Source organism: Vigna angularis, chromosome 8 (genome assembly GCF_016808095.1).
Source record: "Vigna angularis cultivar LongXiaoDou No.4 chromosome 8, ASM1680809v1, whole genome shotgun sequence".
Taxonomy (NCBI): Eukaryota; Viridiplantae; Streptophyta; class Magnoliopsida; order Fabales; family Fabaceae; genus Vigna; species Vigna angularis.
The window spans coordinates 31684809-31698615 of NC_068977.1; the positions used below are offsets into that span (position 1 = coordinate 31684809).

General features: G+C 35.0%; 2 protein-coding genes across 10 annotated transcripts; both read left to right on the forward strand.

Moving 5' to 3' along the window:
* Positions 1 to 543: 543 nt before the first annotated feature.
* LOC108344624 (TMV resistance protein N) lies at positions 544 to 9649 on the forward strand. Of its 9 annotated transcripts, none has more exons than XR_008244881.1 (8): positions 545 to 1132; positions 1579 to 2677; positions 2793 to 3968; positions 4305 to 4980; positions 7009 to 7227; positions 8084 to 8241; positions 8910 to 9015; positions 9100 to 9649. XR_008244881.1 is itself a non-coding variant. In XM_017583058.2 (8 exons), the coding sequence occupies exons 1-8, from the start codon at positions 651 to 653 to the stop codon at positions 8491 to 8493; spliced, it is 3840 nt and encodes a 1279-aa protein (XP_017438547.1). In that variant the 5' UTR covers positions 546 to 650; the 3' UTR covers positions 8494 to 8640. The 9 variants fall into 9 exon arrangements, 6 of the variants coding, with proteins under 6 accessions (XP_052723259.1, XP_052723258.1, XP_017438547.1 ...); XM_017583058.2 differs by lacking the exons at positions 8910 to 9015; positions 9100 to 9649 and adding an exon at positions 8383 to 8640 and having other exon boundaries at positions 546 to 1132; positions 2793 to 3089; positions 3171 to 3968; XR_008244883.1 differs by having other exon boundaries at positions 544 to 1132; positions 8070 to 8241; positions 8910 to 9649.
* A 1010-nt stretch (positions 9650 to 10659) lies between these two features.
* Positions 10660 to 11545, forward strand: LOC108344630 (miraculin). Its single transcript, XM_017583067.2, has one exon. The coding sequence runs from the start codon at positions 10728 to 10730 to the stop codon at positions 11355 to 11357; it is 630 nt and encodes a 209-aa protein (XP_017438556.2). The 5' UTR covers positions 10660 to 10727; the 3' UTR covers positions 11358 to 11545.
* The last annotated feature ends 2262 nt before the right edge of the window (positions 11546 to 13807 follow it).

Here is a 13807-nt window from a genome sequence, read left to right on the forward strand (position 1 = left end):
GAAACATGCATAATCATCACAAATGAACCCCAAAACACTAAAATAATTCTAAAAATAAAACAAAAGTAAACTTATTTTATTTTCAATTATGACAGAACAAATATGTAAAGTTTCATTAGATCTGGTCAGCAATCTATGAATGGTTGAGTCAGAAACCTGGAAAAAAGTTAGAGAAGATTCTAAAAAAAGTTTGAGAGATAAATTGTTTTTATAAAATAAAACTCCAAAAATATATTTGCAGTTCATGTTTTTAATAGTAAAGTAATTGATTATCTTTAAAAACTATAATTATTACTCTACCTTTTTATAGATCCTTAAAATTAACTTTACACACAATTTGGCGATCTTATTATACTAATATAATACTATTGTTTTTGTTAATTTAAATATCTACATCATTATATTTATTATAATTAGTAAGGTAGGTGTAGAGAAGAAAAAGTCTTGAAAAGTATCTTTATTTTGTCCTTATACTATCTTCGTATTGGAGGTAACGCGTAAATAATTGTGAGCCCCCTATAATATTTGAATTTACGTGGCAGCATGTTGCCTTTTCGATGATTTCTGATCATGAAAATCACTAGAACAAGATTAGTACTACCATTTAGTTGTTTGATTCTCTGAGTTTGCAGCAGACTTTTCTTCTTCTCATGTCAGCATCCTTCAGCTACGATGTGTTCCTCAGCTTCAGAGGTTCTGATACTCGCTACGGTTTCACTGGAAATCTCTACAAAGCTCTTTGTGACAAGGGAATCCATGCCTTCATCGATGATGAAGAGCTTCAAAGAGGGGATGAAATCGGAGAAGCACTTATCGAGGCCATTAAACAGTCTAGGATGGCCATAGTTGTGTTCTCCAAGAACTATGCATCTTCTTCCTTTTGCTTAGATGAACTTGTCAAGATCATTGATTGTGTTAAGGAAAAGGGTCGTCTGATTTTGCCCATTTTCTACGACGTCTGCCCTTCTCATGTTCGAGGCCAGTCTGGGAGTTATGCAGAAGCTTTGGCCATGCACCAGGAAAGGTTCAAAAGCAGCAATCAAAGCCTCATTGATAACATGGGCAGGTTGCAGAAATGGAAGATGGCTCTTAACCAAGCAGCTAATGTGTCCGGAAAGCATTACAAACTTGGGTATGCTACTTCTCTCCTTGGACAATCATGTGTGTCCATCCGACCAATATCTATGTGATATGTCATATCGTAGAGAGATTGGTCGGAAGGATCATACTCTGTCTCACTCACGTTTTACATATTATATGTATTGAGAAGATTTTTACACCATCATCATCAAATTACAAACATTTGGCACATGGGTAAATTTTATGATACTGGTAAGTGACTTTTATAATACTGTCTTAAAATTCATACAGACATGTGTTTTTATTGAACTACAATGTTTCAACCTTTTACACTAACAGCATCTATGAAAGTGATGTAAGTTTTGTCCTTGCATATACAAATTAAACTAGTTCATTGTATGCCTTGAAATCTGAATTCTAGTGATGTAATTATCATTTTTTAATACATGGATATGATGATTTTAGCATGACTTCACAAAAAATTCTTTGATTGGACAGAAATGAATATGAACATGAGTTTATAGGGAAGATAGTTAAAGAGGTCTGCAACAAGATAAACCGCAGACCTTTGCATGTTGCAGATTACCCCGTTGGGATGGAGTGTCGAGTGCAAAAAGTGAAGTCACTTCTTCAATTTGGATCTGATACTGGAGTCCACATTGTAGGGATTCATGGAATAGGCGGAATGGGGAAGACAACACTAGCTCGAGCAGTTTACAATTCCATTGCAGACCAATTTGAAGGTTTATGTTTTCTTGATGGTGTGAGAGAAAACGCTGTTAAACAAGGGTTAGTACATCTCCAAGAGATGCTTCTTTCTGAAATAGTTGGAGAGAAGGATATTAGGATAGGAAGTGTAAGCAAAGGAATTTCAATAATAAAGCATAGGCTCCACCGAAAGAAGGTTCTTTTGATTCTTGACGATGTTGACAAACTAGAACAAGTGCGAGCAACGGCTGGAGAGCGTAATTGGTTTGGTTCTGGCAGCAGAGTCATCATAACAACTAGGGACAAACATTTGCTTCAGGGAGTTGATGGAAAATATGAGGTAGAGGACTTAAATGAGGAAGAAGCACTTGAATTGCTTAGTTGGAATGCTTTTAAAGATCACAGAGTTGATCCATGTTACAAGGACATTTCAAACCAAGCAGTGGCTTATGCTTCTGGCCTTCCACTAGCTTTGGAAGTAATAGGTTCCTTGTTGTTTGGAAAAGGTACAAGAGAATGGGAATCTGCATTAGACCAGTTCAAAAAAATCCCTAACAGAAGGATCCAAGAAATACTTAAGGTGAGCTATAATGCTTTAGAGGAAAATCAACAGAGAATTTTTCTTGACATTGCTTGCTGCTTGAAAGGATATGAATTGGAAGAGGTTGAAGACATACTTGGTGTTCATTATGGTGTTTGCATGAAATATGACATAGGAGTGTTGGTGGATAAATCTCTCATAAAAATTAAGAATGGCTGTGTGACACTTCATGAATTGATAGAAGTTATGGGTAAGGAAATCGATCGCCAAGAATCACCCAAAGAGCTTGGGAAACACAGGAGGTTATGGTTCCATAAAGATATAATTCAAGTTTTAGCAGAAAATACAGTAAGACTGATATGGATGACTTGTTCTTAGATTTTAACCTTGATTTGTTTCTTTGGCTATTGTATGTATGCTTACTTAACTGCTGTATTTGTGTTTTTTGTGCCTTTTGTAACAGGGGACTAGTGAGATTGAAATAATCTGTTTGGATTTCCCCTTATATGAAGAAGATGAAGAAGTATTTGTAGAATGGGATGGAGAGGCCTTCAAGAAGATGGAAAACCTCAAAACACTAATTATTAGAAACTCTCATTTTTCAAAAGGTCCAGCATATCTTCCAAATAGTTTAAGAGTATTAGAATGGTGGACATATCCATTACAGGATTTACCAACTGATTTTCATCCGAGCAAACTTGCCATATGCAAATTACCCAGAAGTTGCTTTACATCACTTGAGTTAGCTACCATATCAAAGGCATGTGTAATGGGTTCATTTCCACGATCATTCGAAGATTATTCTGTTGGTTCTTATTTGTTTTCCCTTTTTCTTTTGCAGAAGTTCATGAATCTGACAGTTCTGAATTTTGATGGGACTGAATGTTTGACAAAAATACCTGACATATCGAGCCTCCAAAATTTAGAAAAACTGACATTTGAGTGTTGTGAGAATTTAGTTGCAATTCATGGTTCTGTGGGTTTTCTTGATAAACTTAAAATCTTGAGTGCTTTTGGCTGCAGCAAGCTTACGAGTTTTCCACCCATCAAGTTGATCTCTCTTGAACGACTAGATATTTCATCTTGTTCAAGTCTTGAGAGTTTTCCAGAAATATTAGGAAAGATGGAAAATATAACGCAGCTAGAGTTGAAGTACACTCCCTTAAAAGAATTCCCATTTTCATTTAGAAATCTTGCTCGACTTCAAGATTTGGTGCTGGTTGACTGCGGAAATGTTCAGTTGCCGAGTAGCATTGTCATGTTGCCAGAACTGGCTGAGATTTTCGCCCTGGGGTGTAAAGGCTGGCTATTGCCAAAACAAGATGAGAATGATGAAGAAAAATTGAGCTCAGTGTCTTCAAATGTAAAATGTCTTTGTCTCTCAGGCTGCAATCTATCAGATGAATACTTTCCCATGGTTTTAGCATGGTTTGGTAATGTGAAAGAGTTAGAACTATCAAGCAATAGCTTCACATTTCTTCCAGAATGCATCAAACAATGTCGTTCTTTAAAATTACTTAACTTGGATAACTGTGAGCATCTTCGAGAAATTAGAGGGACTCCACCAAATTTAGAATATTTCTCTGCTGGAAATTGCAAATCCATGAGTTTCTGTTGTTCAGCCATGCTATTGGACCAGGTTGTTTTTAACTGTATATTTTTATTTGATAATTGATGATGTACTTGATGTTGCTAAACTTGTGCAATATATATGACTATCCTTTTTCTTTGATAGTGGACAATGTACTTAATAGTGCTACACTTCTGCAATATTTATGATTGGACTTCTTGATTCAATAATTGCTGATGTACTTAATGTTGCTAAACTTATGACTTATTTATGACTGTCCCTTTTTATTTGATAATGTACTTAATGTTGCTAAACTTGTGCATTATCTATGACTATACTTTTTTGATTTGATCATTGATAATGTACTTAATATTGTTACACTGGTGAATAATTTATGATTCTCAGGAACTGCATGTGGCTGGAAACACTATGTTTTGTTTGCCAGGATCTAGAATACCAGAATGGCTAGAGCAACAAAGTATAGGTCCATCACTATCTTTCTGGTTTCGTGAGAAGTTCCCTGTCATGGATTTGTGTTTTGTTATTGGGCCAATGGGTAAGGACTCTATTTTGTTTAGACCAATCATGACCATCAATGGCAACACAATGGAGATACAGTCCTTAACTGATAAGAGGTTTTGTTTCGATTTCCCTGCATTGGATTATCATATACTCATCATTGGTACAAAGTACATGAAGTTTGGAGATAATCTGGATAAACCACTCTCAAAAAATGAATGGAATCATGTGGTGGTTTCCATTGCTCTTGATTTTGAACCAACCCCTAAAGAGATTATTGTCAAGCAAACTGCACTCCATGTAATCAAACCAGAAAGTAGCATGGATGATATCCAATTCACTGATCCTTGTAAGCAACCATCCTTCAAAGAGAAGCAAAGATTGGTTGACACTGTTGATTGTCACAGACAATTTATGCAGCACCAAACCACTTTGGTTTCATTGGAACCACATGTGAGACAAGGCAGAAATTCACTTTCATTGATTCCACCTCAAGAATGCAAAAATAATCTGAACTGGGATTCATTTTCAACTGGAACAAGTAGCATTGCCAGTGTCCAGGGTATTGAATTCATTTACCACATTTATTTCTTCTTGTGTTTTTCCTGTCACATTCTCACTTTCAGAATAATAGTATTTTGAATCATGTCACACGGATTAAGAAATATTCAATTATTATAAATTTAGTCATAAACACTCAACTTTTCAACTATTTCTGTGGTTCTTAATTCAATGCTATTGATTATTACGATGTTGGTACTTCTTTATTGTTCTTTGAGCTCTATTATGTATAAACACATCAAATGAGAGTGTAACTTGCGTCTCCTATCAAAATTCTGATAGATAGTTAGAAAAAATAGCTTACAAAAATTCTAAAGACTATTTAAGAAACTAAGACTTTATAGTTATTTTCCATTATTTTGAAACAAAAGGACAAATAATTTTGTTTTTCTAATTTATTTTGCTCATCTAATCAAGTAAAGGATGTCAAAATATCAAGGCAGCATAAAATACTTTTACATTAACATGGGAAATTACAAGAGATATGCAATAGAGGAAGGGATTATAGGAGATTTCCTATTTACAGGGAGTAATTGCTGATAAATCCTAACAACAATCTATTAAAGGTAAAAAATAATAATCTAATAAAGACTAAAAAAGACATAATAAAATACATTAACATCCCCCCTCAAATTGATGCTGGTAAGTCAACCAACAACAATTTTTTCAACAAGAAACTGATGGCACTATCAAGACAAGGCTTTGATAAATATATCAACAACTTGAAGATCAGTGGAGATGTAAGGTAGAGAGATGACAACATTGGTCAAGGCTTCCTGAATACAATGACATTCTACTTCAAAATGCTTGGTATGCTCATGAAGCATTGGATTTGCAGCAATTTGAATAACACTCGTATTATTAGGATGAATAGGTGTAGATGTAGGTTGAGAAAACCCAAGTTGCTCCAAAAGACCACGTAACCACACAACTTCAACACAAGCAGATGACATTTAACGATATTCAACCTCAGTAGAAGACTTAGAAACACAATCTTGCTTCTTACATTTCCAAGAAATTAAGACACCACCAAGAAACATACACCAACCTATAATAGATCGACGAGTATCTGGACAACCTACCCAATCAACATTATTATATGCCACAAGCTGTAAAGATGAGTCTTTGGAAAAGAATAATCCATGTGTAAGTGATCCTTTAAGGTGTTGAGTAATGCAACGACAAACAAAAAATATAAAGATGACGAGGAGTAGACATAAACTGGCTGTCTCGATCAACAACATACAAAATGTAAGGTCGAGTAGTAGTTAGGAAGATAAGACTTCCTACCAAATGTCGATAAAGAGTGAGATTTGACGAAATATCTCCTTCATCTTTCTGGTACTTGACATTGAAATCCATAGGAGTATCAACTTACGTAGTTCCATCCAAACCCGCCAATTGAATCAGATCTTGAATGTAGTTTTGTTGGTTTAAAAATATTCCATTGATGATGCACAAGAGGTGTTTTACTCCAACCCCAAGATACTTACAAAAAACAACACTAGAACCTAAGAAAATACCATAGTTTAGAGACCAAGTTCTGATACCATAACAAAAGATCAAGGCAAGAGAGAGCATAGTATATGACATGATTTCTTTTGCTTAGAAAAGCTTTCTTGTATTCTGCAACTCTCTTTTCTTAAATAGGCAGCATAGAATATTGCAAGAAATATGCAATAAAGGGAGGGATTGTTGGAGATTTCCTACTATACGGAATAGTTACTAATACATCCTAACAAAAATCTATTAAACGTAGAAAATAGTAATCTAATAAAAACTAAGACATACTAAAATACAATAAAAAAGGACAAAAAAAGTACTAGAGCTATATTGATGCTGCAGCGCATTGTTAAATGTTTGCCTGCAGAGTACACACATGATTTCAATTTGTTGTATGAGTAAATTAAAAGAAATTAAAATCTGCTAGAAGATGCATTAGGAAGAAAATCTTATTTTTAACAGTTGATTTGATCAGTATTTTGACTTACTAACTTAAACAAATTATTCAAATTTATTGCCCCAACAGAATATGAAATTGCATCAAAGAAGTTACGTTTGGACATGGGAATTTTGCAATTTGTGCAGCAGCGGAAAAGATTGGCTATTTTGGGTTTACTGCAACAACGACGCATGGCTTCATTGGATTTACTGCAACGAAGGGGCAGAGAATTGCTTTCATTGCTTTGTTCTCCATCATTGGAGTTGATGGTCTCATGGCAGAGGAGATGCATCACAACTTTCCAAGGTAATTTGTGATTGTGTCATATTTTTATTCCTACTTTCTCTCTTACTAATGACAAAATGATATCTTGTGTTTGATTGAGAAATTACAATTTTAAGAAAATTCAAATGTTAGAAAGCTTTGGAGGATTGAATGTGATTCTACTTTGGTCCTTTAGTTTTACATCCTTTCTGTTGTTCTTTGAGTCCTAGAGAAGATGGCATAAATGCCTAGAGTTTTGTGAATATACGGATTTTAAAGTTTTTCATATTTTTTTTCAAAGATAATCATTAAGCAAATAAGTTGATAGTTTTAGGCCTGGAAAACAAAATACTGATCTTTTAGTGTTCATTACACTATATATATGTGCATAGAAAAGGATTACTCTTTTTTTGGGGACGTGGGGTTAAAGACTATTCCTTCACGCCTTTTAGGGGTCACTTCGCTTTATATCTGGATTATGTTCCAATTGTTCTGTCTTCTTCCTTCAAGTTGAATGGTAGTGTACCTGTCAAAGGCATTCCGATATTTAAGTTACTCAATAAATCTGATTGGTTATCACAACAAAGTTTTAATTTCACAATAAATGCAATCACCTCTTTCCTTACTTTATCTCTCTAGTAGACTTTTAATTAAAGTTGACCCAATTACTATTAAGAATCCATAAGTATGTTTTGCTTTGCTAAATATACTAAATTTATGAAGATGGTTCTACATTGACCTTACCGATCGGTTGACCCTGGATTGACGACGACAGGTTACGAAAGTAAGGGTAACTGGTGAAGGGGATTTGAGATGTTCATTGTTGTGGGAGAATTGACCGTTCGGATACGTAGAGGCATTGACCTTATGCACTCTTAAAATAGTTTCTGATTTTCAGGTTTGCAGGAGCAACATTTACCTTCGACCATCAAACAAAACTTTGAAGGCTGTAATGGCATCAATGAAGCCAAAGTGAATGAAGTGATAAGATGCAACAACAATTATGGAAATGACAATGAAAGAAACCCATTAGTGGAACAGCTTCTACTGAGAAAGGTTAGTGTATGATTACAACTGTGAAGCATAATAAAAATGATCACATCACCTTTATTTACTTGATCTGAAACTGTCTGAGAAACACTGACTGTAAACATAAAATAACATGTTAATAATGTAACATTGTATTCAATGAAATAGGAGGATGATATTCACAGCAAGAGATACCAACATGTCTGGAAAATGGCTTCGGATCCAATGGAATTAGAATATCTTGTACATATTCAGAAGATCAATCTGTCTCAAAGATAAACACTGTAATTTCAATGACAAGAGTTCCATGGGATGGAATCTGAATCTAGCAATCCTTGAATGTTATAATCGTGTTTTTGGTTGTATTATATATGTTGTATATATTTTTAATTATCCAATTAATATATAATGGATTTATGCATTGAATTACTCCAACTTTTTCATTTAAATTGCTTCCAGTATAATTTTACTTATTCATTTATCCAATTTTGTAATATAAAAATTAAATTTAAATTTTCCAAATATAAACCATTTACCAAGAGAATATTTACTGTATAAACTTAAGACATAAAAGTGAAGATACTTCTTCATTTTATTAACTTCTTTTGATATGACATGCATGCAAAATTAACTTTGCAAAAACTGAATTAAAGAAACACTCTTATTAGTTTGTGATCAGACATTAATTTGTTCAGGCAAGCTGAAACTTTACTTTGAATGGAACATCGCTTAGAGCCAAACGCTTATAGCCATTTTCATTCACAAAGATGCCAACATCCTTGCACAAGTGCTTGGAATAAGGTAACAGAGTTGGACAATAGACAATTTTATAAGCACCTTCAAACTTCTCAATCTTGAACCAGTTGCGTATGGTTCCCCAACTAGGGTTTCCCACAGAGCCACCAGTGGTCACAAACCACTGTCCTTTAGCAACATCAAAGTGGTCCAGTTTCCACACTGGCGAATACTCAGCACAACTGGTATGATCGGTGGAGAACATGATGTTCAAATCAGTGGACACACGAACAACACCTTTCTTAGGGTCAACGGGTGAGAATGACAATGGCAAGCCAAGAGATCCTCTCACAAGCACCACATCAAGAGGGCATGATTCATCAAGGCTGGCAATTGAAAGGCCTCCACTTTTGAAGCATATTCCGTACCTTGGGCATCTTGTTAAGGGACAGCCGGAACAATGTAGTAACTGAGACCAACTCGGAGCTTTTTCCCTGATGTGTCAACCACTTGCTCAGGTGATGCATCTGCTGCTCCAAGTAATGGTTGAGAGCTCAAGGCAAAGAGAAGCACAAATGCTATCAGTATGCTCTTCATTATTTGTTTTGTGTGTAATTAAGGTTATTATTTTGGTTGATGATGGATGGACCATACTGGAGATGTGAAGTCTGAATTTATAGATGTCTTCGTTTAATATTAATTCCACCTTTTGGATTCTTTGTAGTTAGTACCATAGAAATAGTATATATTTTCTTTAAGTAATTGAACAATACCATTGGCCAAATCAAGTTGATAATTAATTGATCTGAAATCATGTAGCCATTACTATGTGTAAAAATGGTTGACATTAATGTTCTTTGTGGTCTTAGGATTTAGTTTACAACTAAATGGAAACTATTTTGCGTCTCTCTAGGTGATGGATAGGATTTGCTGAACGATAAATGTTTTCTTATTGATTCTATGGTCTGTTCTCTCATGTTGTTCATGACTAGATAAGTTGACTTTTTCAAAATGAGTAGGTAGCCCAATCTGTGAGTTAATGTTTAGAGATATAGTTCCACGGATATTCTAAAAGAAATAAGAAGAAAAATTGAGATAAGATGCATAATGCAATGAGTAAATACTATTTGAGAAAATATTAAATATCACTATATATGGTATATCATAACATAATTTTTTACGCACTTTTAAATTCTTAAGTTTCGAGGCTGTCAGTAATAAACGAAGAAACGAGTCTATAAGAAATATATAGTTTTCTTAAAAAAAAAGTGATATTTTGCTATATACAGCGAAAAAATAGAGTTCAGGGCACCGTGCATGTTAAAAAACAAAAGTCCATCTAAGAAACAAGCTCATTGATGCTGACTAACCGCGTTTATAGTCCTCAGAGATTTAGACAGAGCAACCAGATTTGAAAGCAAACCATTGGATGTTATAACTACTACAAGACAATCTCCTCGAAAGGAATACTGGCAGAAGATTGGAGAGAGCAGAAACATATGAAAGCTGGCCATGGCTTAAACAGGATTCAACTTTCCCGCAAAAAACATTCAAATAATAGCAACTAAACATAAATTTGCCCAGTTTTTTTAGTGAATTTCTTATGTTGATGGGTCCAACAGTATTAAGCAAATCAAGGATTTTAATAATATAAATGTGGATGCTTATCCTGAATCCCATGCATAAGAAGCAGCCTATAAATTGATGCAAACCATCTTCCTAAACTCCATCCATCAACTTAAATACAAATTACTCAAACCAATACAAAATAAACAGTGATGAAGACAACATTGTTCGCTTTTGTCCTTCTCTCTGCCCTGGTCTCACAACCACTTCTGGGAGCAGCCGAAGCTTCACCTGATGAAGTAGTTGACACATCAGGAAAGCTCCTACGTGCTGGTATCAACTACAATATTCTTCTATCCATGCCTTACACCAATAATAGAAGTCCAAAAGGCCTTGGCCTCTCAAAGATTGGTAAATCATGCCCTCTGGAGGTAGTGGTTGTGGACAGATATCATAGTTTGCCACTAAGGTTTATACCTGTTAACCCCAAAAAGGGTGTTATTCGTGTCTCCACTGACCTAAACATCATCTTCCCTCCTAACATCACTTGCCCTCACCATTCCACGGTGTGGAAGCTTGAGAGTTTTAAGGTTTCTAAGGGACGCTCACTCTCGTTGGTGTCAACCGGTGGTGTTAAGGGCAACCCTGGTCGGGAAACCATTGGAAATTGGTTCAAGATTGAGAAGTACGGTGGTGCTTATAAACTGGTTTATTGTCCGAGCGTGTGCCCTTACTGCAAGCATGTTGGGTGTGAGAATGTTGGGATGTTTGTTGATGAGAAAGGGAATCACCGTTTGGCTCTAAGTGCTGTTCCATTCCAAGTTAAATTCCTCAAGGCCTAACCATAGTATCTCTTGTTGTGCATGAACAACTAAATGTTTAACTGTTTCTGATAATAAGGTGTTCGTTCCATGTTAATTTGTGAGGATACCCTAATTATAGGTGATATCCTTGTTATGAAATAAATAAGTACTCAAATAATTAAACGAACAAATGTTTTCTTCTAATGAAATGAAATACGTTTTAAAATCAGCTTTATGAAATGAATTTCTTTATAGAATGAGTTTTTTCTTCTTTTTTTTTTTCTTTATGTGCAGCTATATGATGCCGATGGTGTGATGCAGTGAAGGAGGGTATTTTGATCTTTTTGTTCTGGTATGGGTTCAGTTAGTAATAATGGGGTAAAGAAAGTAACAGCCTTTATTTTATTCATATAGCAGTTACAACTTGCAACTGTTACCGATTTTCAAATTACGCGCTTCTTCGTTTCGTTCCATTTCATTTCACGTTCGTTTTTCAGCCTCTGTTTCATTCACAGATCATTCGCCGCAACGCAGGTTCTTCGTTAATTTGATTTTCTGATTTAAACGGTTCGTTTTGGTCACCATTACGCCTACCCTGCCAGTTTCTGAGGCAAAAGCGAATACCAGAAGAGCTCATTCCAATGGAATTTGAGGAAGCGCATAACAATTTCCTCGCTATAAGACTGTTATATAGACTTCTCGAAGATAATAGCATCGCCTTGCAAAATTCAAATCCAAAGCATGTATGCCACTTCTTTTTACTTGCATTACATTTTCCTTTTTACATATGCTGCCTAGTTCGTAGATGTTGTGTTTGTTGGGTCGGTGTAGAGGTTGGCATATATTTGATCAGTTAGATTCTGCTAATTCTACATAGAAATACTTACAGGTGTATCACATCTAGTATAAGTGATCAAAAAGTAAGAAACTTAACGATAATGGTATCACAAAATATCTGAAAATATATCGGTTATTTGGAGATTTTCTGAGTGTGGATCTCAGATATAACCAATGTATAGGTCCAAGAGCTAGGGAAAAAAGAGAACAACAGAATTTGAATGTCTGATTGAGTTTCGGAAATTGGAAGAAAGGCCGGAACGAAAACAAAGATAAAAAAAATATGAATTTAAGTAAAATATCCTCTGTGTAAGTGTAAAAGACTTTTTCATACTGTAATTTTTTGTTTACCTAGTTCTCCGTGAGTCTGGAGATATTCTTAGGAGTTTGATCCTTTGAACCAGTTAAGAGGTTATAAATAAATTACACTGTATTCAAATACTGATCGACTTTAAACGATTATTTTAAAAATGATACCTTTTTAAAGTGCATGATAATTAAACTCCAACATTATTTACTTAAGGAAAAAAATTATCACATTGGAAAAATAAACGACTGACAGTATTTAAGGTGGAGCGACCTCAGTTGAGAGCTTTGTTCCCAATTTAACGTGACCAGTTACAGAATCTGAAAGAATTGTGTTTAGACTCTCTTTTTTTGGTTCTTGCTGTTGTTATTACTAACTACTTAGAGACATCTGAGTGTTTATTGAGTGGTAACTCTTGTGACGTGTATTTTCGTTTGTTTGTGGCAGTTGGTTGAGTGGGCACGAGATTTATTGAAAAGTTTACTGGATGTTGCTGTTGAAAGTGTTTTTGAGACTCATTTAAAGGTGCATATATATGGTTCACCATTTTCCGATGGGACCTTTCTTTTTAGGAGTAAAAAGTTGTAAATGAGAGATGATTTTCTTCTATTTTTAACCTAATGAGTGGCATAAATTGAACTTTTATTGTAATGCTTCAAATTGTATAACTTACTGAACTTTAGGCAGTATAAAGAATATGATTTCTTTTACTGAAGCCATCCTTTGAATAAAAAAAACATTTCTCCAGTGGCAGGAATCAAATTCTCTAGTGAAATATCCAACTTGTAGTAAAATGACTTCAGAGAAGGATGAGCAGCCTCAGTTGAGATTAATTTCAAAGAAACAACTGCCAGAGCTGTCAAAGTTTAGTATCTCAGATGACGGAGGAACAAAATGTAAAACATTAGACTGTATAGGTGAGGAAAGCAGTTCGATGCTACAGAATGCAGTAAAGGCAACAGGCCTGTCTGATGATATTGACAGTTTGCCCTATACAGAGAGTATCCATAGCAAACAACAGCAAAATGATGTAAAACCTTTATATGGTGATGGTGAAGATGCAAAAGAATCTTTACAAATGTTTGATTCAAAAGATGATGAGCAAAATGAAGAGAATAATGTAATATTGCTGAACAGAATCCATGAAGCGCAAAGAAACTCTGATGCTGCTGGACAGGTTGAACATCTGAATCAGAAGGGAGAGTTCTCTGATGATTTGGTTAATGCAATAAAAAGAATTGAGTCTCGGATTTTGGCTTTCCAAATTTGTTCCAATGTGATGGATTCCACCAAGAACAGTGCAGGTCATCTTACTACACTTGAAGCAGCAAATTCAGACGGTCCT

Bases quoted from the DNA above. Each gene is read 5' to 3' on its own strand.
- LOC108344624 (XM_017583057.2), top strand. From the start codon at position 651: ATGTCAGCATCCTTCAGCTACGATGTGTTCCTCAGCTTCAGAGGTTCT. The intron at 1,133-1,578 runs GTATGCTACTTC...TTGATTGGACAG, and splicing joins GGAAAGCATTACAAACTTGG to AAATGAATATGAACATGAGT. The intron at 4,981-7,008 runs GTATTGAATTCA...TTGCCCCAACAG, and splicing joins TAGCATTGCCAGTGTCCAGG to AATATGAAATTGCATCAAAG.
- LOC108344630 (XM_017583067.2), top strand. From the start codon at position 10,728: ATGAAGACAACATTGTTCGCTTTTGTCCTTCTCTCTGCCCTGGTCTCA.